The sequence below is a fragment of the Sparus aurata genome, chromosome 3 (assembly GCF_900880675.1).
Source record: "Sparus aurata chromosome 3, fSpaAur1.1, whole genome shotgun sequence".
Taxonomy (NCBI): domain Eukaryota; kingdom Metazoa; phylum Chordata; class Actinopteri; order Spariformes; family Sparidae; genus Sparus; species Sparus aurata.
In genome coordinates, this window is record NC_044189.1 from 5541693 (window position 1) to 5569591 (window position 27899).

The 27899-nt window shown below is 40.7% G+C and overlaps 1 protein-coding gene across 5 annotated transcripts; it reads left to right on the forward strand.

The window, feature by feature from the left end:
- The first annotated feature begins 175 nt into the window (after nucleotides 1-175).
- rxrba (retinoid x receptor, beta a) lies at nucleotides 176-22591 on the forward strand. Of its 5 annotated transcripts, none has more exons than XM_030412441.1 (13): nucleotides 176-474; nucleotides 1468-1607; nucleotides 3451-3686; nucleotides 4710-4863; nucleotides 5011-5190; nucleotides 7350-7370; nucleotides 9517-9677; nucleotides 9965-10094; nucleotides 10468-10600; nucleotides 14177-14212; nucleotides 15136-15227; nucleotides 15381-15486; nucleotides 16209-22591. In XM_030412441.1, the coding sequence occupies exons 2-13, from the start codon at nucleotides 1592-1594 to the stop codon at nucleotides 16354-16356; spliced, it is 1413 nt and encodes a 470-aa protein (XP_030268301.1). In that variant the 5' UTR covers nucleotides 176-474; nucleotides 1468-1591; the 3' UTR covers nucleotides 16357-22591. The 5 variants fall into 5 exon arrangements, with proteins under 5 accessions (XP_030268301.1, XP_030268300.1, XP_030268303.1 ...); XM_030412440.1 differs by lacking the exon at nucleotides 176-474 and adding an exon at nucleotides 490-635; XM_030412443.1 differs by lacking the exons at nucleotides 176-474; nucleotides 14177-14212 and adding an exon at nucleotides 490-635.
- The last annotated feature ends 5308 nt before the right edge of the window (nucleotides 22592-27899 follow it).

A 27899-nucleotide genomic window follows, 5' to 3' on the forward strand; every position in this document is an offset into this window, starting at 1 on the left:
TGTCACAAATGATGTCATCGCGGCACGGATCAGTCTGCAACATTCTAAAACATCAGAGCCTTTTTTAGCTACATTTGAAAAACAACATCGGAAAGGAAAAATATGTTTTTTTACACCTCTTTTCTTTACTGAACATAGAATAAAAGAACCACTTTTCTGTGGTTTTGCAGATATAGTGTGTTTTGTATTTTGGTCTGCTGCTCCTGAAAGAATAGAAACATATGTGCATATCTGATCTGATCATTTATTGCAGGATTATAACACTGATTTGTCTTCCATCGATGCTCCAGTGTCCCACAGTAACCTCTGCAGCAGCTGACACACTGAGCTGAACTCGTCTTGACCTCTTGACCTCGTGTGTCTCCCTCAGTCTGCGACATGCGAGGCACAACATGACCACACAAGTCTTCCTCCTGCCTCGAAAAAAAGTCAGCCTGCAAGTGTTTTGCAGAGGTTCCGAGCCAATGTTCAACTGTAAGGGAGCACTAAGCCAAATCCTCCACCACCATCATCATGTTTTCATCCTTGCAGGGGGAGGGAGGGTTGACTACGAGGCAAAGTGGGGGGAGAAACAGACACACACACACGGGCCTAGTCGCCACATCTTTCATGCGAAGAAGCTGTGCCGCTAAACAGTCAGTAATCTGTATTTATTTGCACGAAATGTATGTGTACGCTATCCTGTTTGTGTATGGCAGGGAGACTGAGATAGCGGTGGAACAACCTGTCCCAAACTGGTTCGGTCTAGCTCTCCTACGATGCATTTGGGGCTAACTAGCTTGCTAGCTAGGCGAGGAGGCTAAGTGTAGCTAGCGTTAGCCAGCTACAGCGCCTAGCTTGTTTTGCCAACTTAACGCCAGACATAGTATAATTTTAACGAAATATAACGCCAGAGAGCTGTTTGCTGTGAATGGCATGCTTGTGTGTTTAATAAAAATCATTTATTATGAACGACGGTTGCCAACACAGCTAAATTAGCTTCGCGACAGTCACAGACGTTGTTAGTGTTCGCTAATAACGTTAGCTAGCTTACGAGCTATCAGGTGGCTAACGGTCGCTGGTATGAACAGCGGTTTGTTGCCATATGTCTGGTCTTTATCTTTATGCTGGAACGGGGCGCTTTCTCCCCCGCGTTGAACCGAGATAACACAGTCAGTGTCTGGTATCAATAGACTATTTCTTTATTAATAATTAACGACGTGTCTGTGCTGTGCGGAGACGAGACAGTCCTGGCATCAGCTGAACAGCTGGCTGCTTTGCAGGTCCTGATGCAGCGTTAACGTGACATGAAATGCCAGAAATGCTTCAAATACACCAATATTTCTTTCACCAGGCATAGATACAGCTAATGTCCCCGGAATGGGCTCAGTGATATTCGTATTGTGTGACATTTTCATGACCAAGTGGGCATTATTGGTGCCACACCACAGTCTCATGCGGAGCTTCTGTCTTGTGTTGGAATTTCAGCCCCGTTTTTGGTTTCCCAAAACAACTCCGGCCCGGGCCTCAGTCCGCGGTCTAGAGTTTGACAGCGGGCTGTTTGAGACGGAAGCACGTCGGCGTGTTGCTGTCAGCCAGCCCCTCCGGCACCATGGGAGACAGTAGAGGTAAGAAAACAACTGCACTGTTTGTTTGTTTTGGTTTTTGTCAGTAGCAATACAACAACATGAATGTCTGGAACACATTGCACCTGGAGAAACTAATGAGTATTAGCTGCAACTACACAGATTATACTATTTGTCTTTAAAAGGCTGGTGTAAAATCAGGCCTATGATAGATATGGGTTATGATGAAGCAATGATTAATCTAATACTTTATTAAAGGATACATAGATAGTGTCAAAGCTGACTTAAAATACCTTTCTTCCAAAGCATGTGTTTAAACTCACCAGCCCACAATTTCTCTAAAGCAAAGTGTGTTTTAAGATAATGTTGATTATTTAAAATGCAGTTTCCTACACGTCCAATTATTGTCTCTTTTGATTATGACTGGCATATTTAAATGTGCAGCATATGCTATAATAGATTTAAATGATGCACCACTAAACAAACAAACAGGTGTGAATCTTCACTGGCCTCACGATTCAGTTAGATTATGATTCAGCTGTCCACGATTCAGATGTGTCCCGATGCATCTCAGTGCACGGCAAGGGCTTTAATGAGGTGCTGATCACTGACAGCAGACTTGAAAGTGTACACACTCTGGCTTCGTGCACGTGAAGTTGTCTTGATCTTTTAGTAATGTTTGTTATCAAAACCTTGCTGTGGGAAGTATGATGCCCACAGTTTATTTACTGTTATCCAAAACGCCCCACAGTAACATGAAACCAGTGATCTATACGTAGATCCTCCGTACATCTCACTGTTCACCTGGACGTCAGTAGTCCTTACAAATCGTCATTCTAGTGCTTGGTGAAGTTAACGACAAGTGGAGTTGTGTCATTGTCAGATGTTGATTGAGAATTGTGAGGAAAAAATACTTAAGATCAGAAATTAGCAGAAAAAGACGTCCTAGTTATTTGAAAGCACGACTCCTTGCATATGTTGAGTTGATAAGTATGTTATCTGTGTAAGCATACGGTTGATTTCTTTCCTGTGTGTTTGATGAGAGAAAAGTAGATCAGACCACAACTAATTTCACAGCCTGAAGCGTGGAAAATGCAGCTCACAGCCAGCTGCAGTAGAGTGCCAACTAAATACAAACCACAGCAAAAACAAAATATTCATAAATAAAGCAGCTCGCATCATAAAAATTTCAACAAATGAAAGGATGATGGAGGGTCGGTAAAATCAGCACTATTTCCCCTTGCAAAGTTTTCCATTAGTTCCCAGAACTTGGGCGGTAAACATAGTAAAAAAAAATGTAATTTACCAAAGTGAAGTTCAAGTGTGATTTAACGTGTCAATAAATCTGGCGCAAAATTCCAATAGATTTGGATCACAGAGCGAAAAAGGATTCCATGAAACTGAAGTTGATTTCATCCTCTAAATTACACACCAGTCACACAATATCTCAGGTCAACCTCAGTTCAGATCCTAAGTGAAAACTGATGATTAATGTAGGAAAGAACTACTCAACCAAATCTCAACCATGGTTGTTTCATGTGTGATTCATTAGGCCCAAAACTCTAGGTTGTTTATATAGAGCACTATTTTTTTACACGGTGTAGTGTCGATGTTTAACTGATGTGTTTAGTTTTGTTTGTGTGTGTCAGCTTTAACTTGTTCCAGCTGGTTATAATTTTTTTTACAGCAATTATTTAGTGGATGATCGAACTACCATATTTGTGTTTGAGTCTGAGATTAAATTAAAATGGTCCCATTTATTAAAAAAACAACAACAACTGCTTCTCCTATGTTAATTAGCTCAGCCTTTTTTGGTCAACATTGTTTTTTCTAATTATTGCATTACTACTATTTGCGTATTCTCCTTCTTGTTATGTCTTATCAGATTCTCGCAGCCCAGACAGCTCGTCTGTCTCCTCCCCTCCATCGGGCCAGCGCTCGCCTCCGCTGGTTCCCTCAGCTGCAGCTTCCATGACCTCCCTGCCTCCCATCACCACCTCAGGGGTCAACAGCCCCATCAGTAGCATTGGCTCTCCGTTTTCTGTCATCAGCTCTTCTCTGGGCTCGCCGTGCCTACCCGGCACGCCGTCGGTTGGTTACGGCCCAATTAGCAGCCCGCAGGTAAGAGAGGATAGAGTAAATGCACATCTCAGGACATGTAGATCATAAACATATTGTATATTTCTGTCCATGCAGTTGTTTTCCTGTTCTTTCATAGGCCAGACTGTCCTCACATTTTCACGATTCATCCACTGTGTAGGAACAACAGTGTGAATGCGATTATTACATTTTTTAAATGATTTTAGGCCAGAGAAAATGTAAAGTTCCAAATATCTGTATTTCCTATGCACACATTTCAACATTATTTTGAAAATAAGTCACACATTGTTTTTTACCTTCACTAAGATGGTCCTGATCGCAACCTGCTTCAATATTATATTTAATTTGAATTTGAATAATGCATATCTGACATAAATCAAACAGAATGGCCGTCGTACTTTACCATGAGGCCATGAATATATTGCTACAGATAAAGGTTTTTCTCCCACTCTTCTTCGCTCTAGTACCTTTAAGACAGGAACCCCACTATACTGCCATAAAGAAGACATCATTTAATTACACAGTGATGTGTAACACAACAGCGTCTGCCTCTAGTGTGACTCCCAGCATGTCGGCTTACCGTTTTCACACAGATGTCTCTTTGACTCGGTTTTGAGCTCTGCTATCAGCTAAAAGTGGATAAATAATGCCCCTCCATTCTGTGTTTGTACGTTTTATGCAGAACAGTGAAGCAGAATAATGACACAACACTCCTACATGGAATAAAGGGGGCCACTGTTTGCTTCGATATTAAGCTGCCAGACTCCACAAGTTTTGTTCTTCAGTCCTTATCTTCTCTGTTCTTGCAAGAGTGATACAAGAGACGAGAAGGGATGAGACATGGTTTAGAGCGAGGGCGGGACTGTTAAGTTAAAACAATGGTTACAGGCTGGACTCCCACTGTGACCTTGTGTCTTTTGTTGTCTTGTTCACAAGGTTGATCTTTTTTATATTCTTACAGGAGTAGAAGGGGAATCATGAAATTCATCTGAAAGAAAACCTTGTCGTCGTTGTATTCACTCCTCTCCTCTGTTGTTCTTTCAGATCAACTCAACAGTGTCCATGTCGGGGCTCCATGCAGTGAGCAGCTCCGACGATGTGAAACCTCCGTTGGGCTTGAAGCAGCTTTCGTCCCACAGCCCAGGGCCGATGCTTTCCCAAAAACGCCTGTGTGCCATCTGTGGAGACAGATCCTCCGGTGACAAGACACCTTCAATACACCACTCATTTTCTGTGCTTCTCCTCTGAGTTATTGCAAAACAGTCAGAGATTTTTTTTTAAATGTCAGTCTTGAAACATGTTGTCATCCCTTTTGTTTTCTTCTTGTCCTTCCCACATCCTCCAGGTAAACACTACGGTGTCTACAGCTGTGAGGGCTGTAAAGGCTTCTTCAAGCGGACGGTGCGCAAAGACCTGACCTACACCTGTCGGGACAGCAAAGACTGTATGGTGGATAAGAGGCAGAGGAACCGCTGCCAGTATTGTCGCTACCAGAAGTGCCTGGCCATGGGCATGAAGAGAGAAGGTGAGCAAGCTGGGGCACTTCAGCACACCATGAACATGGCTGGTTTTCAGCCCCTTCTGCTCATCAACCATAAAAATGAGGCCGTTTCACCATTTTACACACACAATTCTAGATTAAAATGGACAAAATACCAATCACATTTTCGTTTTAAAGATCATTTCAATTGACACATTATTTAAAGTGAAACATATTATGTATTGTCCACTCAATCTGGTTTTAAGAGCGTCCAACAGGAGACTTCTACCCTTGTAACTCTCATCAGTGATGATATCGATTGATCTTCTTTTCCAGAGCTGAAGGAAATTAATCTGCTTTGAATGTGGCATATTTGCTGTCTTGGACTGACACTACTAATAAAGAACTCACTTGTCATATTTATAAAAAAGAAAGTCTAAAGTTGTGAAGAGCTCCAAACTCAACTGCTGTCTCGTTCACACTCAACACTTCAGCGCTGGATACATCATTAAGGGTCTCCGTTTCCAAAGGCCCCCTCAGAAATGTTTGAGAAACTGGCAGCCTTCTTTTGCCCCAAAATGGAGGACACGCGTATATATTAGGGTTGCAGCGTTATAACAGTTTCAATGTATACTGAGGTATGAGACCTGACAGTTGCAGAACAATGTGCTGTTGTTCATCTACAGTATTAAATTCTACCGTAATAGTGTAATTCAAGAAATCTTTTAGTCAACTAATTCAGTGAACTTTCATATCTGTCAGGTCATTTTGGTAAATAATAATAAAATGTGTGTTTAACCTCGTCTTTTAAAGGTTGTTTTATCTGATGATAATGATAATTGTGTAAAATTGTTCTCTGAGAAGTTCATCATACCATCAAATCCTCATACTGTTGCAACCCTAGTGCATACTTTGTGGCCTTCTGTGATCTATGACGTTAGAACCCAGACGATATACCCTGTCTGAATGTTTGTCTTTCTTTCTTTTTTTTTGTATCAAAAGTCTTCATTGCTTCCAGAGTGATTCAGTAAAACAAACCTTGAAGAAGTCAGAGAGGGTTAAATACTTCGTTAGGGTGCTGTGTAGTGGTTGAGGTGATCCTTGTGTAGTCTGGAAGTATCAGGTAACTTTGTCATCTTTACCACGTTTGTTTGTCTTCAGGTGGCCGTCAGTCACAGGTAAAAGCCTCCCATACTTTGTACCAATAAAAGCACAAACTCCACCGCTCGGTCTTCTAAACGGCTATTAAACTATTACTTTTCATCATATTCCCAGATTGAAGTTAAACATCAAACATTCAGTCATGGAGTTGCCACAGTTTGGCACTTGATACTTTAATAGAATCTAATTTCTATTAAGAATTAAGATTTAGAATCTCGTCTCAGTATGATACTGACAGTGATACTGCTGATAAACTGATATAACTCATTGTAATTGTAAAATAGAATAGAATAGAATAGAATTACTTTAATGATCCCAGACTGGGAAATTATTTAAATTATTATTATTTAAAACACTCACTAAAAGGAAACAGACAGATTTACAAACTACCGCTGATCTCTATGCATCATACCGATATTAAATTAACGCTAAAGCTCACGTTAAATCCGCTTTAAACCAGTCAGTCTGAGATTATCTGCAGATAAGTCTCTTAGAGTCGTGCAGTGTACAGGTGGTAAGAGCTGAATCCACTTCCTACTGTGCTTTCTCAGAATAGATTACTGTAGAAGGACTGAAATCCCCTGCACGTTAAGATGCTTCATTCATCGTAGATTGATCACAACTTTATTTAGTTTGTGAAGATGCTGAGGTGTGTTTCTATTTATCACTGTGATCATGGAGAATAAAATTAACGCAAATGAAAGGAACACACCAGGCAGCTGCGCTCTGTGGCATGTTCTTTCTACTATGATATCCCCTTACCTATAAATCCTTAACACAATGTAAATTGGATTTAATACCTAATCTATAATTAGTAGTAAATGCATCACTAAATGATGGTATCAGTGTTGACATTTCTTCTGTGCATTTTCACTGAGAGCCTCAGTAATATTTGTACAGTAGGGGATAGAAAGAACGAGTACAGAGTGGTAGAGAGGGAGATGGGGGTGGGTAAGCCTTGTAAACACTAACCCCCTTTCCCCCTCTCTTCCTCTTTTTGTTTCCTCTCGTTCTCTCTCTCCCCCCCCTCCCTCCTTCTGTAGTGGCCAAGATGAACGACAGATGTAAGGAGAAGCGGGAGGGAGGGGTGTGTGTCTGTGTCTGTATGAGTGAGCGAGAAGCAGAGAGATATTACATTGCGTATCTATGAGAAGGAGAGAGTTTGAAATGTTTTGCCGTAGTTTGCTCCCAGCGGCCAAGGTGGACCTGTGCCAGCCTTGAATCACTTCCCCATTTTATTTTTTATTTTTTTACCTTTATAGATCTCTGTAGGGTTTTCTGACTTTGCACACTCCTTTTAATCATCATCCTACTTTGCTTTGAAGTTATTTATTCTTGGGTGCTGCTCAAATTCATGGCTCTGACAGTCCGCCACAGAGCAGATTCACTTTTTAACAGGAACTTTTTATTCCTTGTTAAAGAATATTTTGATGTCTTGACTTGCGAAGTGGCTGCTCTACATGAGATGCCCACTTTTTAAAATGTGTGTCCACTGGCACCCATTTTTCTTTATATATCAACACCTCCAGACACAGTGACAAATGAAGATCAATGATATTAAGTAGATTCAAATAAATTAAAGTGGACAAGCGTTTTTTCAAACTCTCGATTTTCTTGGCCAATAAGCGCACATACATTCAAACTTAAGGCATATTCATTAATCTGTCATATTTATCTAAGGCTGATTATTTTTTTATTACTGATTATTCTGCCAGTTATTTTCTCTATTAATCTTTAGTCTCTCAAGTGTCATAAAAAAAATCACAAGAAGTGACATCCTCAAATTGCTTCAAAGACTCTTCATTTACTAACAAAAATGCTACTGAGCAGCTGCAAATCCTTCCATTTCTGCAATTCAACAAATGTTCAAACCAATAAAAAACAAAAACGCATAAGAAATGAATTTATAAACGTTCCTGGAACGTGTCAGTGAAATGAGACTGTGTTAACACAGTGCTGTTTGTACGTATTTAGACAGTGACACTTTCTGTTGTGTGATGCAGCGATCAGTTTATGGTGGCTATGTTTGTATTGGTCTGAACAGTGTACGACTCTGAGAATTGTTTTATTCCTATCCATTCTTATTCATGACGGACCAAGACAGTCACATAACCACAATCTACTGTCAGCAGTCTGTGACTGCTGAGGACTTGCAACCAAAATATCGAGCATGCTGACTTTAATCATGCTTTACAATTTGTCCAGTTGTCTTTGGAGTGCTGTGTATACAGTGCACCATACGCTTTACTGAAATGGAGAAAGATTTCCGCCACAATACTGAATCAGTTTACTGCCAAGTAGGTTTTCATATACAAGGATTTTGCTTCGGTATCCACGCTTTCTTAGTGACAGCTTCTTTAGAACCTCAATTGTACTGTTGATTGGTTTTACATGCACTTAAATGAACCTGATTGGGGTCGCCTTTCTGCAGTAACCTGATTTCTTGAATTTCATAAAAACATGGATCCTAGTTTCCTTAATCTGGGTAAGGGATTAAGAGAAACCTTGTTACCGCAGAAAAACAGCGACAGTGAAAGTTAATTCAGGGCAGAATGCCTTTTTTCAGAATACCAACTTGAATGCCATTTTGAAGCAATTACTACTATATGAAAGTTATAATTTGCGTTGGTTTTGCGTCATATGTATATATTTCTGCTTTGTTAGAGGGTCTGAAAGACGTATGAAAGACCGTATGAGAGATTCTGAATTTATCATGAATTGTACATATCTGTCTCTTTTCTTTCCCACTGTTTTGTACATTTGTTTTTATTTTTTTCTCGTCTTACTCTTGTATCTTGTTTTGTATGCCAATCACTTGCCACACTTCACTTTCACTCATTTCTCTTTTTCATTATCCACGCCTTTTTCTATTAATATCCGATTGTTCTTTTCTCACTTTTTCAATTCTGATGTCTGGTGGCATGTGTCTGTACATTTTCTTTCTACTACCTTCTTTGTCTGTGTTTTTCTTGCTGTTTCTAATTGTTGTATTTATCCACCATTGCCTGTCTGCCCAAACCATTTACTTCTCTATTCCCATCCATTCATTTGCATTTCGACCTTTCCTGTTTCTCTGTCATTTAACCCATCCTTCGCATCCACATTTGCTTCTCTTTACTATTCCTAATGTTCCTTCCTTCCTCGCCTTTCTTGTCCTTCATTGTTTTCTTCTGTGCTCCCTTCTGTCAACCCCAATCCCCAATCCTGCAGCTGTCCAAGAGGAGCGACAGAGGAACAAGGAACGGGAAGGGGAGGTTGAGTCGACGAGTGCCGTGAACGAGGAGATGCCAGTAGAGAAGATTTTGGAAGCAGAGATGGCTGTAGAGCAAAAGACGGAGCTTCATGCTGATGGAAGTTCAGGCGGCAGCTCTGTGAGTAGTCTGCATAGTGGAAATCCACTACAATCTGTGTTCCTTTGTGCTTTCTCTCACATTCAAAATTATTACCAATTTAAGCTTGAGACGCAAATATTGAAAATATGAAAAAATCTCCACCTTATGTGTTTGTTATTTGAGTATATTCAAATATATAATTGAGCTTATTAATTCAACAACTGCAGGTACAGTTCAACAATCTTCACAGGTTGTTATTGTTGGTATGATTAATATGATATTTGAAGAAATAATAATCAATCATCCTCTAAATCTGCTTTCTTCAGCCCAACGACCCTGTCACCAACATCTGTCAGGCAGCAGACAAGCAGCTCTTTACCCTGGTGGAGTGGGCCAAGAGGATCCCTCACTTCTCTGAACTGCCCCTGGACGACCAGGTCATCTTGCTCCGTGCAGGTAAGCTCTCAATCTGAAGGTTTAAAGCAGTGGTGTCAAACTGATCCAGTAAAGGGCCGTGTGGCTGCAGGTTTTCATTCCAACCAAGCAAGAACTTACCTGATTTGGATCAGGTGTGTTCTTGCTTGGTTGGAATGAAAACCTGCAGCCACACAGCCCTTTACTGGATCAGTTTGACACCACTGGTTTAAAGGGTTAATTTGAAAGTTTTTTGTCCATAGTCAGTGTATTAGACAGCAGTGTCGGCATGGAAGCTAAGCATTTTACTGCTGTGGAGAGGGGCAATAGCAAAGTGTGTTTTAGTCACCCAACAAAAGGTCCATCTAAAAAAATCTATCAATACTCGCACTCACCACACCTCCAACACCAACAGGCTGGAATGAACTCCTGATTGCATCGTTCTCCCATCGCTCCATCTCTGTGAAGGATGGGATTTTGCTGGCCACCGGCCTGCATGTCCACAGGAACAGTGCTCACAGTGCAGGTGTTGGAGCCATCTTTGACAGGTAATACATAAATACATGTATGCACAAACGGTATCGCTCTGACAAACATGCTGCATTAATGTTTTCCCCAGCAAGATTTGGTGGCTGACCCGACTCGGGAGGACATGCCCCAAAAAAAAACAAAAAAACAACTGGATTTTCAGAGCTCACTTTAGATGCCAGTTAGATCTCCTGATTCATGTGAATCCACATCGACCCTGAAAGCTAGAGGAAGAACGAAAGAAAGAAGACTCGCCTTTATTCGTCCACATGGATTTCTTTGGCCCTGATGGTTTATTTTTATATTCTAATCAAATAAATTATTCAGGTCTAGCTGGAATAGTAACTGGGGTAAAAGTTTAAGATTCTGTGTCTTCATCTTTGGTTGGCTGCAGCTGCTGTGTTCTGCGTTGGCTGTGATTGGCTGAGAGACTTTGCTTCTATAGTACTGCCTGTAGGGTGACAGCGCATGCCAAGGTGGCTGGTGACTAATGCTTACCCATAGACATGCATGCGCACATGCGCGCACGCACACACACCCACCCACACAGACTCAGTGGCAAAGCACCAATTGCAGAGTTTGATAATGTGATAACTGCTGGCAAATGTACAATACTAACATGTGAACACAAGTCTTACTTAAAAAAAACAAAAAAACAAAACGTAGGACTATATGGGTCTATGTTATGGTTTTACACTTTCTTTCCTGCTGACCTATAATAATTGTTTTGTGATCTCATGTTGACATCAAGACCTTAGTTGTTGTTTTGGCCCAGGAGCTCACAACAGAAACCTTCTGATACCGCAAATCATTTTATTTTCTTTCTCTCCCTACTACAGTTGTCTTTTTAGAAATCACCTTTAGATTTTATACAACAAACTATATCGGAGTATTTTAGCTACAATATAGCACAGAGTATTGATGGTATTTAAGTTCAGAGAATATTTAAGATCCAAGACAAAACTGACAGAAAGGCAGGACTACAAATATGTCTGTGGCTTTAGCACCACGGACAGCACCACTGATTTATCAATGCACAGTAGGGTTGGGCCGATAAACGATGCCGTCATCCATCGGCGATGGCTGACAGCATCCCAAAGTATCCCAAATACTTCACAATATCGTTGGAAAACAAAATATAAACATTAAAACAGCCTCATTAGTTGTTATCCCAAATTAAAATGATACGTTTTTAGATAACTTAGATGAAAAAGAAAATGTATACAAAAATGGTATTTGTTTAAAATGTGACATAGGGATGTGTCATCAATATACATTTCACGATCAATAACATGTTCTGTCATTTTCAGTTAATAAATAGTTTATATAAAATGGACAACTTCTTCGACAAAGGTTCTAACTCGTTTTTTTCTCGTTTTTGTTTAGAACATTTGTACAAATTATCAAATAAGCTTGTGACAAAGATATGAAACAGTTATGCACAATAATGTTAAGTATCTGTTCTGCGTCACTTTCACTCTCCTCTGTGTTTGTGTTGCCCTCTTATAATTTTCCTTCCTGCATCCACGCTGTGCAGAAGAAAGCAAAGCATCATCCAAATCAGGAAAAATATTGCCATTAAGACTGTGATTTGGATCACAATGAAATACCTAAATCACTTTTAAAAATCTTTTCTGTTAAATCCAAACTACATCAGGGTGTCAGTTCACTGTTAATTACACAGAACTTACATTGTGAGAGAGGGTTATTGTTGCTTAACATGGCAAATGGCTAGATGACTTTCTTCCGACTCTTCTTAATATTCTCATAGCACTGCTCTCTTCTTGCAGCAGACTTTTGTTTCAGCTTCGCACCAGCATCTGTTTGAAGCTACTGAATCATATTTTATACAGGAGGATGCAAACTATAAAATATTTCACTTTATTGTACTACTTCTTGTTTTTATTGGCTCAGAAGTGCAAAAGACAACAAGCTCTAACAGAACAACTGAACAAACTGCTTTAGCAGAGAACACAACAGAAAAACATGCCTTTCTCAAGACAAATTGACAAAAGAAAAAACATTTTGTAAACATGTAAAGTTGGGTTCCTTCTAGTTTGTGTCTCTAAGCAGAGGGTTGGTCTTTTTGACCCACATATGCCCAAATCCATGAGTGAAGGAAATCAAATCAAATCAAATCAATTTTATTTATATAGCCCAAAATCACGATCTCATTGCCTCAGTGGGCTTTATAATCTGTACAGTGAACAACATCCTCTGTCCTTAGACCCTCGATTCGAGTGAGGAAAAACTTCACATGTTGATGGAAAAAAAAACTTTTAACAGGGTAAAAAAAAAAAACAATGGAAGAAACCTCAGGAAGAGCCACAGAGGAGGGATCCCTCTTCCAGGACGGACAGACATGCAATAGATGTTGCGTGTACAGAAAAGAGCAACAATTCACAGTTTACAAGTTACATCAACAGAAAATCTGATACAAGTGTAGTGTGAGAACCTGTAACAGGCACACACAGCAGAAGAAAGGAGCACATCTTGCCTCTTTATCTACATATTCTTGTTATTTCAGTGACATTTTTGCTATCCAATAAATTATAAGAATGACATAGATAGTAGGCACTTCTCTTTTTAGATTGTTGTGTTTCTTAAAATGTTTTGTTTTCTGATTTGTTTATTTATGAGACTTTCATTTCTGTTTTTCTGTTTTGTTGGTCATTTCTTTGTGTTAATTAGTTTTTTTAAATGTTGTATTTTGCACTCCAAGCCTCTAAATTTCACACAATAGGCTCAGTTCTGTGAAACCTGCTTAAAGTCCAACTGAAAGCACATCTAGTCATCGCCTTTGTGTTTTTTACACTTATTATTAAAAGGAGAAAAACTGACTTTGTTTTCCACTGCAGGACAAATTAAACAAACTTGCATCCGTGTATCTTACATGTTATAGGCATTGTAAATGATATTTGACGAGTAAAGAACAAGCCAGCATCCAACTGGACCAACGTGACATTTACTGGTACATTATCATGCTGTTATATGTGCAGCAGCTGAGCTGTTTAATAACTATCAATCCCACAAACTGACGTCATCGCAGCACTTTTACCCGGATCCATAACGATCTGCTCTGCTAATGAAATAACACTAACATTACTGTTGTATGCAGGATTTTTTAAATAAAGTCGCCGTAAAGAAAAACATTACTTCAGTTGGACTTAAAGTTAATTTTCATGATGTATTGACACTTAGCTAGGAACTCCTAACAAAGGCCGAGGGTTAATAGTTTTTCACTTGTGAACAGTTTAATATGCACTAATGGTGTTCTGCTGTTACACATCTGGCTCATAAGATGTATCATATCCTCCTTTTTACTAATTTTAATACATGTGAATATAGTTGTGTCTTAAGTAAGACCACATTTTTAGGGTGCAGGTGCAAGATAAAGCAAACTGAGTTCAGATATAAAAAAGTCAACAAACCCTAAGCATACAATTAAAGACAGTTTTAAACGTATCGGAAAATAGTTTATAAATCATGTGTAAACACAATGTACGGCTGAAGGGATCAGATAACAGACAATACTCTGTAATAACAATGTAACTGTGTAATGACATTGTAATAACACATTGTGATTGAATACACAGGGCGCACAATGCTGAGGTTGGGGCCATATTTGACAGGTAATTACGCCACGACACACAACACTTTTCTGAAACCCCTCCTCTTGAGTCAGCATTGAGACAAACACAGGCCCAGAGCTAAGAGGTTGATGCTTCAGGCTTTTCCGCAGCTTTGCAGAAGCCGGCAGGTTTTCGCTTCAAGAGATTATTCAGAACGTCATCCACTCAGAATCATTTGACTCTATCAGGTTTAGATGATGATTTACTGTTGAGTCGTTGGGAATTGGTGATGGTCCACTTCAGTGATACTCTGTCTGTGATGGGATGTGTGAATTGTACATAAATGACATACACTCTGGGTCTACACCACGGGCACCCCAGCTTTCCTCTCAAACAAATATGAATAAAACTATTGTGCACTAAAATATGAGTGTCTGTTCGGGTTTGGAGAGTTAAAATGTGTCATATTTTCTTATCTCCTTGGAGTCATCGGTTGGGGGTAAGGGAAGATAGACAATGTGGGAGAAGGTCAAAATCTGAAACTAAACAGGAAATTGTCTCCAAAGTCAACATCTGATGGCCACTTACACACCATTATCGCAACAACGTTCACACATTTGCTAGCACAACTAACATATAAAAAAACACAACCAAACACTAAATTATTAAGTAGGAAATAACAAAAACCAGCACCAGCCGCAGCAAGAATTTACCACCATTTGGTGGCAGCAGTTGCCACTCTGGCCAGTTGTAAGGAGTGTTTCTTCTTGCCCCTGCAGAACCAGCAGTTCAGCCATTCACTAAGTAGTTCGGATATAAAGCCATTACACTGAGGAAAAACCGTAAATAACAGCGTGATTATTGAGTCTGGTCCCTCTCTGTCGTTGTTACTCTCATTCCCTCCCTTTCCTCTCGTCTCTGGGATTACTCCTGCAAATCTCCTCTCCTCTCCTCTTTCCTCCTCTCTCCACCTCCCTCCTCAGAGTTTTGACAGAGCTTGTAAGCAAGATGAGAGACATGCAAATGGACAAGACAGAGCTGGGCTGCCTTCGAGCCATCATTCTCTTCAACCCAGGTACACTGACATGTGGAAAATTTCATCAGGGACACCAAATGAAAATGTATAATTTCAAGGCTAGAACTCTGAAGGAATTTCAAAGTAGGTACATGTAAAAAATGTTTGTAATTTCTCTGTAGAAATAATGTAAATGTCTGTTTTCACATGAAGATGCTAAGGGTCTGTCCAACTCCAGTGAGGTGGAGCTCCTGAGAGAGAGAGTGTACGCATCTCTCGAGTCCTACTGCAAACAGAAGTACCCCGATCAGCAGGGCAGGTATGCTGTAACACACAGACAAACTTCAATGTCAGAGGTGACAGGTGGCACTCCTACCCACTTATATCAAGGCAGCAAAATGATATTCAACACAGCCGCTTTAAAATGTCAGTGCACAGAGCAGCTGGTTGTAAGATGGATATTATGCAGTCAGCAGGCAAAAGACATCTACCAGAAAGTCACAAAGTCACACATTTGCCTTCGGGAGTCCTTACTTGAACATGCCACAAGGTGTTTTTAATCAGTTTGAAATAATTTCAGTTTAATACTGATGCCACTGCTTTGATCATGTTAGTATTTTAATGCTCTTCGACTAAGCTGGCTGAAGAAGTAACACTGACTGACAGTAATACTGTCACTCTCTGGTGAGGTTTACCAAACAGATTTAAAGGTGTATATTTCAGTTTCACTTTATATATTTTAGAGCTCGGTGTAAACGCAGGGCAAGGTGGAACATGCCTTTTTATCAGTATGTGACTTTGTCAACATACTGAGCACAAATTAAGCATCACATTATTAGATATTGTGTTATGCATCCCAACCCACTTGACTCCACAACCAGCTGCAATTAGCTCCACTCTCGTAAGTTACATTTCTGCATTTCCCAGAATTCCATTTGACAACAATCTGAGGAAATTATTTTCTCGCTTGTTTTCAGTTGACATGATTGATAGATGATTTCTCACTCTGCTGTCCCTCTCATCCTTCTCACTGTCATCCAGGTTTGCAAAGCTCCTTCTGCGGCTCCCAGCACTGCGCTCCATTGGTCTGAAGTGCCTGGAGCACCTGTTCTTCTTTAAACTGATTGGTGACACGCCCATCGACACCTTCCTGATGGAGATGCTTGAAGCGCCTCACCAGCTCACCTAGAGGAGCCAGGTTCGGTCCGGTCAGGATCCGGTGTACACCAGGATTATCAACAGTGTCACCCCGTGTTGGGTTGTCGGCTCTTCTTGTTGGGCCTCGCTTAACTGCAGCACCTGCTGGTTTTAATGTACCGGTTGTACATTTGTACACACACACAGACAGAAAAAACACACAGATTCTCTGTCATAGGCTAATTATCATCACACATGCACACGCAGATCTTAACTCGCATCCATGACTTGACATAAAACAGAACTATTACACAAATAATATGGCTCTGAATTGCTAATATGCTAACACACACAAACACACACACACACATTTTCAACATCTTTCCCATATTCAGTTTTCCACCATAGGGGTTATTACGACTCAAGGAATACATCCCCTTTTTATCACACATAAACAGTTAATGTCTTAATTTTAAGTTAGCCTTCAGTTTTCACATCTTCATCTCACAGTGGGTTTTTGCTTCTGCGTAACTGGTGGACTTCCCCTGTTTTACTTGGGTGACTTGGTTACACTGCTAGCTGCACCTCTGTATATTCTATCCATCACTAGCCAGTTAGTTATTCATGTATGGTTTTAGCTTAAATCAGGTGCGTAGCATTTCAATCAACTGTCCTCCATCAAAACAATTCACTTCTTATTGGCCAGGAGGTGTCCTCTAATGGACAGGCAGAAACACCCTCCCAGTGAGTTTATCCAGTCTCGTAAACATTGAAATATTTTATGCTTTTTTTGAATATTCATGCTGAAACTTGTTTGAGTTTCTATTTTGAAGTACTGTACTCATGAAATGAGAGCTTTTTCCAAGGCATTGAAATCCAGGAAAAGGGGGTTGGGAGCGCTTTGTTGAACAGAAAAACTTTGTCCCTCCCACTTCAGATGCGCACAGCGGGCTTTGTAAGACAAGAAGAATGACTTGAATTTTTTTTTTTTTTTTTTTCCTAGTTTTGATTTTATCCTTTTCTCTATTTTGGCAGTTGTTTGGTATTTTAAACCGCTTGAAGCTCACGGGAAGTACAGCTTCATGCGAGAAAAAATCTTATTTGTTAGTCTTTTATCTCCCGTTCCCCCCAAATCCTCCCTTTGTTGGTGGTCATTTATGCACTTTTGTGAGTTGTAACTGTGTAAATGTTCCTGTTTCCTAAAAAATGACCATCTATTCTCAGACACCTAAGACGACCCTGAAGGTACTATGTGTAGGGTTTTCACATTATTGCATCGTTTTTCAAGTCAGATGTCATGATTTGTTATATAACTTGCCTAATAATTGGCCACTCCCTGTACAGATGATGACCAGGTTTCAGAATTAGCACTAACCGCCAGTCAAATGGCTGAAAATGTTGGCTGCATCAGGCATGTTAGTCTGTCCTAACACCCTGCTCAGCTAGATGTAAATTATACTTGATAGATTGCTCTTTATTTCAAAAATGTTATGTATCACCTGTTCATTGGCCATGGCGGAGAAAAACAAAATGCTGTGTTCTTTAAGCAATTCTGCTTATAACTGGTCAGCCTCTATTTCAGTTGTGTGTCCTACTGTTCAGCGAGACTATAGAGTACATAAGTAACTGTGATGTTTGACCCCTCTACACGGGAATTATTGAAGTGTCCTTGTACAAGATACAGAAGTGGTGTGAGATACATTGCTTTGCATTAGAGATGCTACGCTCTGTCCCCTCTATAAAGTGAGAGGGCAAAAAAGCTGATATTTTTTTTGTGCTACACAGTAAACAGCAGCAGAGATGAAAAATGTAAAGACAAGCTGAAATTAGCTGACAGAGGCAATCATGCAACATTTAATTTTACCTGCTAGTCGATTGGTATCACATATGGCTTGGTGGTGTTTGAATCACATCAGACCTCGTGTGTGTCATGTTACTGTAATGCAATAATGAAATAGGTTAGTCCTACATAATGGAAATCCTACACTTACTACCTGCTGCTTTGGAAACTTTATTTAGTGTATATTGGCTCAATGCTTGCCACTTTTGTACAGTAGATGTAAATAATAGAAAAAAAGAAAACTACACAGGAGTCATGCGGAAACAAAGGCCTGTTCACACTCACGTGAATGTGAAATATGTGGCTCCCAAAAAAAGAAAATTCAAAGCTCTATTTTTTGCTGTTGGATCAACATCCGACTTGTAATGACGTCACTATTAAATTGTTATTGAGCCCAGGGCCAAACCACACCTCACCGCTGCTTTTTGCACCAACTTCTGCCAATGTTTCCTGTTGTTCCTGGTGATTGATTGGCTAGATTTCATTGACAACGGCACTTGACATTTACTGTGATTTGAAATTTGTGGGCAAGTGCATCTGAGCATGGCAGTGAAAAGTCAAATGCAGCTACTACTGGATCAGGAGAAATACAGTAAACTATGAATTGAACCGTCTTCACACGCTCAGAGGCGAGCAGTACTGGGGTACACAAAGATTTATGACCATTTTTGTTAGTAAAGTATTTAAGAGTGTTGGCGCTCTGAGGTATATTTGCCTTCTCATTAGTCGCCAAAATTAATAGTAATTAGAAACATTTTACAGTATCATTCTACAGGGAAGAGGTACAGCTGTCCTCTACCAGGTGCTAAATAACTAACATGGTCTTTTAGTTTAAGACTTGCACATTTTCATCAATGCAAACACAGTATGCAAGTACACAGACAAATCAGAAAGCCATTCTCCACTCTTTCAACAGGTCTGCTCAAAATGTAGATTTCCCTCTTAGATTTCTCTTTTCCTTTTGTTATCTTATGACCCCTAACTTTATCGCAGAATCCCACCTAGAGAATATGAACACCAGCGAAGTCCTTGTACTTTTTGGCTGTGGCTGATAAGTCTTTGTACACAGCCAGTGAGTTTTGTATTATAGAAAGCAGTTAAGCTGGTGGAAGCAATGAAAGTGGCTGCTGAATTTTAGGGTCCACCAGCTACTTTGACCAGAATTAAGCAATGAGCTTCCTGCCCTGCAGATTGTCCAAATACGTCTTCTCAGAGAGGATCCTTGGCCTCCCCCATGTGATGTGGACATGGGAGGCTTGCAGTTAGATGGCCTGTATGACAGGTGGTCTTGTTTAACATGTCTGTACGTTGGTCTAACCATAGCGTTTGGTGTTGTTTCAGTTTCTCCATCCATGCATACATATGGCCAAATCAACAAAGTAGTCTCCAGGTGGCCACTCATTGCCCACATGCAGAGAAAGTTCAGCCCCTCGTCCACCACTTCTTTATCATTTTTGTTGTTGGCAGAGAAAAAGAAGGTGGTGGCAAGCTTGTGTTTTATTTTACAGGCACCAATATCTGCTACCGTTGTCTTGTACTGTATATGCTGCAGTATGGTCTCAGTGCTTTAGTGAATTGAGTTGTTTCAGGTGGGCTAATACTAGCAGTCTGAGTTTGGAGTGAAAATGATTTGTGGCCGCAGGGCTTTAAGATCTTGGATCTGAATTAGAGCTCAGCTATCCTAAAACAGTTGGGCGGTGGAATGAAGTTTGTGAGTGCAACTCAAAATGAGTTTCTTCCCTCTTGTCTCTCAGAGAGAAGGCCGACTTTAGGACGTGTGCTTTTGTGAATAATCTCATCTTCTATTAGGTTGATATCTCAGTAACTTTCTCTGCAGGATTTTATTGTAATAGCATCCTCTGTTGAATGTTTTAAGCCTGCTGCTACTGCATCATTTTAATAGCTAGGGATGGGAACGGTCACACAATCAGTCAAGTGCAGGATAATCCACGAGTTGACGTAAAAAAAAAAAAATACAAGTAACATACATGAATGATGGAGCAAACACAGGTCTTTGTTGATGATGCATCAAAAAGTCAAAATATGCAACTTGTATATTCATATTGTGGTAACATTGTGAAACAGTTGTCATGCAATATGTGCATTGTGTTTCTGGCATTCGTCAATTTTAGCTTAGTCTTGTTTCATTAATTGGCGGTGACGTTATGTAGAATTCCCATCCCTCCATATAACAGCAATGCATTTAAGTTCTGCTATATCATTTTTATATTTCTTCACATTTTACTATGAGCTTAGGTCATTTAGAGGATGATAAACAGTAAACACAAAAAATCTATACAGTCAGTTCAGGTTCTGTCTGCTAAGATGCTTTAAGCTTTGCTTGCCAGGCAGAGTGTTTAGCAGGAGCTGGTGGTTGGATATGTCAGTTTTTTTTTAGCATTTGTTATAGGGTATATGTGGCCACATGTGTGTGCGTTTATGCACATGTGTATGGAATCTGTTTGCAGCTACGCCTTTTGACTGGCAGATCCTATAGCTTTGGCTGTGATGTGCTGAGTGCAGTTCAATTGATTTGTTGAGCGAGATAATGAAAGGATGCACAGAGGAAAAGAAACCAAGCTGGAGGGACGATGAACTGGCTTGTTGACCTGATGCTTCATCAACACAACCCAGCCTCCTCCCTTTCCTCCACTTTGCCCCGTCTCCACTGCTTTACTTTAAACTTAACAAATGCTTCTTCACTCACCCGTATGGGCTGAAAATTACTGGGCTTAGCATTGGAATGGACTTGCATCTAAAAAACCTATGATCCTTGGACTGTTAGAAAAGGATGTGAAGCTTTTCATGGGACAAGCATTGGAGAGCTGTAAGGAAGGGATTCGGCGTCGCGTCCCTCTTTGCTTACTTTACTTGACGGCAGAGCAGCGACGATCTGCTGGATCGCACCGCACTGCCCACAAAATGTTTGTCGTTGCAACCGTGTGCACTCAAGGCAGACGCATGCTGTGACCTTTTGACTGTGTAGCAGTATTGTTGTCGCCATCTTTGTTACATTTTGAAATTACTCGCTTTTTTTTGAAAATAAAGAACATTGATTGGTAAATATGCTTTTTATTAAATGGATCGCAGGCTGTGACTGAAGAATTGATCATCGTTATATATAGATAAGATATCAGGGTGGCATTTCTACCCATTGACACAGGCCCCCTGGAGCCAAGGCCCATCCAATTAACGATCAATGAGGCAGTGTGTGCTATGCAGCTTCGAACCCTCACTGGTTTATTTATCACTGCCAAGCTGTTTGCGGATGTGGCCGTTTGAAACGCAGGGCCACTCAGTCCCCTCGCTTGTTTTTCATGTATGTTGTGATTATTGTGCAAGTGCACTAAAGAGTGTGCGCTAACCTTGGCCTGTGTCGTGCATACTAAAGAGGGGCCCTAATAGGAATGGAATGACAGCTCGTGTGGAGAGGGGAGGGTTGGTCACTGGAGGGAGAAGTGGGCCAGTGTGTGGTCCCCTCTGGGTGCTCAAGCTGTGCATTGGTGCTTTTTATGGGGTCCCCCGGCTTGAAAACGTCTGCTTTGGTTTCCAAGACACAGGGAAACGCATATATGAGTGAAATGCAAATAAGGAATGATTTATCAGGGCTAGCCTAGCCTAGCCTAGCCCAGCACCAGACCTGCTCTTCTTCAGTTACGTTTGGTTGGGTGTTTACTGCAACTGGCTCCACTGCAACCTGTTGTGTGTTTCATGTGTCGGAGTTGGCTGTCGCTGGATGCTACCAGCAATAAAAACAAAACCTTCAGAATCTTGTTTTAGATAACGAGGGAGAAACTGTGGCTCTAATCTTGGATAAAGGTCACGAGAATCCACAGTTGTGGTTTGCAGGAAACACCTCTAAGCAGAATGTGGTTGCATTGAATGAACTTGAAGGAGGGAATCAACTGAATACGATTGCTCTCTTTCATTAGAAGGTTGTTGTTGTGGGTTTAAGAGTGGAGGAATTGTGAAGGGTGCGTCGGAGAGAAGAGAAGGACAGGGACTTAAAGAACTCTGATCAGGTGTTCGTTTGTTGATCGTGAAGAAAAACAGAAAACTATTTTCCAGTAGATCTAGAATCTTCCTTGATTGTTTACTCTTCACCATAAAGAAAAATTCACACACTGTTTCTTTGTCTGGTTTCCTGTCTCCTTCTCCGACTATGCTCTTCATCTTTTGTTTATTACAAAGTATTAAACAAATACAAGAACTGTAAAATCAGAATGGAATCTGTCACTCTTATTTTTGATTTTTCTCTCTTTCTCTCGTGTCTGTTCTTTGTCCTGTTTGTATCCTATTCCATCAAACATGTGGAGCTGATTGACTATTGTGTGCTTCGGGGATTGAAAGAAGAAAAAAAAAAAATATGAATAATTTTTTCAGTCATTAATTCTGAATCTTGTTTCTGTTTGTTGTATCATGTCCGAGTAAAGGTTTTAATACTGTACTTGAAGTGTTTTTCATTTGTTATTTTAAGAAATGCACATTAGAAAGCCTTGAAAGCATTTTATCACCACAGTTGTTAAGTTGTTTAAAATGATGTTTAAAATACGACAAGATGTAAACGAAAAGGACTTTTAATCACACTAGTTGCACACTTTAAACGCTTACATGACCAAAGTGCACTCATGTCAGCCGCTCACTGTCCATGAAACAGAACGTCCCGACCGGGCTCCCACTGTGTCCTGGAGGAATGATGGTTTCCTCCTCAGTCCAGCAGGACCCCAGGGCCCCGGCTGACCGCTGGCACCGCACTGCCACCTTTCAACCTCTAGAGGGAGCACTGACCTCTTGTGCCGCCAAGTTTCAACAAGCCGTGGTCTCCCGTCTCTCCGCCTACTCCCTCCTCTTCCCTCCACCAGGGCTGCCGGGTGGTGAAATTATCCTGCACTGCCTTCCCGCCTACATAACGCACCTTGACCAATAGGGAGGCAGCATAACTGAGATAATTACATTTTTATAGGTACACTTCACCCTGCACTGGTGACACCGACTCTCTCTCCCCCCTACATATTTAAAAGAAAGACAGGAATGTCTCTCTCTCTCTCTCACTCTATCTCTCTCTATGTCTTCGTCTCTCCTCCCACCTCTGTCCTCTCTCAGTCTGTCTCCTCCCTTTCTATCACAGTTTATCCAGATCATAATTCAATGTAGCTCTTCATAGAGCTACCTTGTGAAGCCTTTCCATAGTTTACCTCCCTATTCAGTCTTAAAATGATGAGCAGTCATTTAGAATTTGATCTTTGTTATGTTCATTTGTGTTGTTTTTACAGACAGTAATGTTAAACCCACACCCATTATGTCTGAGCAGCTTTAATCGCACATTAGCATTCATTAAACTTTTGTTTAAGGCCACAAAATGGATGTTCAGTAAACTCGTGTTCAGAAAAGCCAAACCGCAGTTCAGTTGCAGTTTAGCTTGTCAGATATTTCCCCCTTTAGAATATCCCTATAAACAAGTTTCCTAGATTCAAGGTTGGAAGACAGAAAATCACACACACATATGAGCATTTGCTGTATTATTATGTTTTCCTCTTTGGGTGATGTGTAGTTGGCCTAGTTATAGATCTCCCAGAGTCCTTTGAATCGATTTCATCTATTTATTTTTATTCGTTTAGCCCGACAGATGTTGTAGACCCAAGTTTGGATCCTTTAGTCTACAGAAATCTGCTGAATCAGTCACACTCAGGAAAAAAAAATTGGACAAACTCTCCATTACGCTACTTCAGAGTAGCAGGCAATAAAACAGTTTAATTGGATAAAGTGGACTAAGACAAATGAGATGGAGGTTAAGCATCACTTTCCATGTTGCAGATGTCTGAGCCAAGTGTGCCAGTGTGAGCGGGCTGCTCCTGCAGCACCAGCAGCTGCCAGCAGAGGGAGCAGGCACAATGACTTTTCTGTTCAGGACCGTGAAGCACAGCGCAGCCGTGTCAGCAGCGTCAGATTTAGAGAGGGACCCTGTAACCTCGCAGCTTGAGGTGATAGACAGTAAGTTACCCATTTTGATTCAGGAGAGCAGATTCCTGCGTGATGAGCTCAATGTTGTATTTAGATCAGTGCGACAGATAGTATCATTCTGCCAACAGCTGGAAAAAAGCTTTTTTCTTTTAACACTGAGCACAGAATCAGTGAATATACTGACATGGTTAGTAGTTTGAAATCAAACCGCTTTATCAGAGTTTCTCATTTTGAGTCCCCTTTTTGAACTATATGCTTCTTAACCTTTCTCAGGCCCTTCAGCATCTTGCCTGCCTGCTGTCCCCTCTCCTCTCACCATCTTTCCGCCTCTACAACTTTCTTTTCCTGCTTCATTTTCCCTCCTCATCACACTCTTGCTTCACCTTCTTTTATCCACCACTTCTTCTTATCTCTAATTGACGCCCTCCATCCTTTCAGTCTCTCTGTGTCTTTCCTGCCCTCCTCTGTCCTCAGTCTCCTTCTGGCTCTAACTCTTCCTCTCCCCTCCCTCCTGTTCCCGAGCCCACTCGCTCCTCCCCGAGTGCTGCAGAAAGACACCTTTATGTCCAGGGTCAAATTCCTCTTAATTTTGGCTTCACGAATGTCGATTTTCACCAGGTGAATGTTGTTGCGAGGCACTGAATCAACCAACCGTGTTTGAAGTCACTTGCTGGCAGCGCTTTGGTGGATCATGTGTGGTAGAAATACCCCACACATTGCGTTCATGCACACACACACACACACACACACACACACACACACACACACACACACACACACACACCTGAGGAAGAAAGAGCTTTATTGAGCTTGTGTACTCTGTCGACAGGGCAAATACCAAACAGCAGGGCAAGATGTCAGGTGTGTTTGCTGCTCGCTGTTATTTGTTTGTCCTTTAAGGTTGACCTACATGGTAAAATAAATACTATAATCTCCTCTTTGAGCTTCAGGGTTGCATAATTTTCCTTAACCACGCGGAAGAGAATTCCCACTGATCCGAACATTTAAACACTTTATCTGCTGTCCGCTTTAAAACAAGTGTTCTTCCAGCATACAGCCTTTTTATGGTAGATCTGAATTTAGCAACAAAAACACACTAATTGTGAAAAAGTAAAAATCTAAATGAAAGCTGCAAGTACCTTAAAAATTCAGACTGCAGTCAGACATTCAAAGTAAAAAAAAAAACATTTAGCTTTGTGATTAGAAGCGTCCACTGTTGTCAGCCCCGAGTGTTTACTGTGATAAATTAAAGACAACATTTGCATGTTTACTTGCAGGGAAAATTAAAGTGTCTTGTCAGAAAATGCTTGAAAACGGTATCAATGTTGAATTACTGCCGTGTTTTTATCGACTTTATAAACAGTCACGTCTCTACGGTGCCATTAAGAGGCAAACTGCCCGCTGCACTTTGCAGCCGGTTGCCTCTGTAAGGTCCAGACTGTCGGGACGGGAAGAAACCTTTGGAATGACAAGTGACAACATTTAGCAAAGCCAAATTACTGGTCAGCCATGGTCCCCATGTTCTTTCAGCTGTAATGATATGTTAGGTTTTGGGTATACACAGACCAAATCTGTGCCAGGGTACACTTAGAGGACTGAGAGCGCCTCCTGAGCAGAGCTAAATCTGGCTGAAACTGAGAAATACATAAAGTATATAATTCTACTTTTGAGGGCACTTGGTCTTGCTTTCTAATCAAAGGAACATGTGAGATTAAAATATATCAGACTGAGTGATGTGCTGAGTGGAAGACATGTCATCATCATGGTGCCACTCACAGCCGGGCATGGAACGTGTTCCCAAATTGGGGGAAAATTGACTTGCATTTTGTGGTGAACTCTATTTTCTGCAGTAAATTTTAAAATGCCTGAAACGTGAGTCGGATTCAAATGAATTCATCGAATGAACATCGTGAATTTGTTTCGCCTGTTCCACATAAAGTAGCAGGTTGCACTTGTTGCCTCGTTGGACGATGATAGGATGCGTTGCTATGTTTTGCATGCAAACCGAAACAGCAAAGAATCAATGAGTGACTAAACACAATAGCAGCACCGTGGACTATGTGCAAAATATGTTAATCATAGCGCTGTAACAGTTACTTGACTAATTGTGTTGTCAAACAGACAAAGTTATTTATTATTAGATAGAACAATTTGTCCTTTACTGTGTATTTTGTTGAGTTGTGAACTTGTATAATCCCAAATGTTTTTAACAGTGTTTAAAGTCAGAGAAATCCTTGTTTCACTAAAGATAACAGTGCATTTCATTTGTTACTCCATCGCTATAACTTATAGGAGAGTAACAAGAGTCATAACATAAAACTTTAACATATTACCTCCTCTGTCAACCTGATGTCTGCCTGAGAAATGTGTTTAGTAGATTTTGTGTATCCCGGCTGAACAACCGACCGTGGCAAACATAACCTCCTTTGCAGAGGTAACTATGGCGTGATGTGAAAATGTGGCCATTTTACGTCCATTTGGATGTCTAAAACTCATTAAAAACGTAACTGATGATTAGTCTGACAAATGACAACTGAGCTGATAATGAGATACAAGCATTCAAGTTATTATTTGTGCAAAATATGCAGAAAAACCTGTTTTTATATCACACGAATATGAAGTTTTCCTGCTTTTCTCGCTTTTATATCATATGATACTGAATATCTTCAGGGTTTGGTCTGACAAAATAACATATTTTAAGCCCTGTGACATTTACTGACATGTTATGGATAAAACTATTAATCTATAGTTTATTGTTGGCCAGGTTGATGAACAATGAGAGACAGTCTGAAGATCAGGTAAGACCAGTCTGCCTTCAGAAGTCCATAAGGGGATTTTTTGTTATTGATGATTTTATACACTTTACACTTTAAGACCCACAGTCATTCAGCCATGATACCGAGTGGGAGCTGAGCTCAGTATAAAGTGGTTTGGCTTAGAGAAAAGCAGCATTTCAAAACGTACAACAGCTTCTCAAAATATTAAGATTCCAGCAAGAAAGAGTTAAATGTAAAACATGCAGGGGCTCTATTAATGACATCTTCTATGCACGAGCCATGTTCATGGAAGGGGTGAAATATTTTTACCATAGAGATCTTAATAGCACCACTTCTTAATGTCAGTGTCATGTTGAGAGAGACTGCAGTCTGTGTGTGGGAGGATTAACGAGCTGTTGTCTGTGTGCCAGCGGCGAACGTGAGAGGGACGAAATGTGTCCGTGAGGGGAAACGGGAAAAAGAGGAAGAGGAAAAGGGGGGTAGAAGAAGACGACAGAAAGAGGAAGAGGGAGGGCGGTATTTTCATTTTGCAGCATCGTGGCCTTGGTGTGTGCATGTTTTGTAATGGCCCGGATGGGACTGAACTGAGGGCTGAGATGAAAAGCTCTTTGATGGCTCATCAGAGGACAGACAGACTGGAATGAGCTCATGGCCACAACAGCTCAGATTGTTTTTATGGCTGCTTTTCCCTGACCTCATTAACTTCTGTGTGGGTGTGTGTACAAACACTGTTGGCCTAAATGTTCAGCTTTGTGTTTTGGAAATCAACCATTTGTTTTTATTTTTGTATTTTTGATCTTTTGTGTTTCTGTTCCTCAGACAGCCAAACTTCCAAACCTCACAGAGTCCTGATTCTGTTTTCATCCTCCTCCATCCTCACTGCTTCCACTTTCATCTCCTCTGAATCTCCCCCGTTCCTCCTGAATGTACTCAGTATGGTGTCAAGGGCTGCGACTAATGATTATCTTCTTTGTCAGTTTATCTTGTAATTATTTACTCGATTAATCGTTTTAGACA

Coding starts and splice junctions, on each gene's coding strand:
- rxrba (XM_030412441.1), top strand. Junction 10,601..14,176: donor GTTGGAGCCATCTTTGACAG/GTAATACATAAA, acceptor TTGAATACACAG/GGCGCACAATGCTGAGGTTG. Junction 14,213..15,135: donor GTTGGGGCCATATTTGACAG/GTAATTACGCCA, acceptor CTCCCTCCTCAG/AGTTTTGACAGAGCTTGTAA.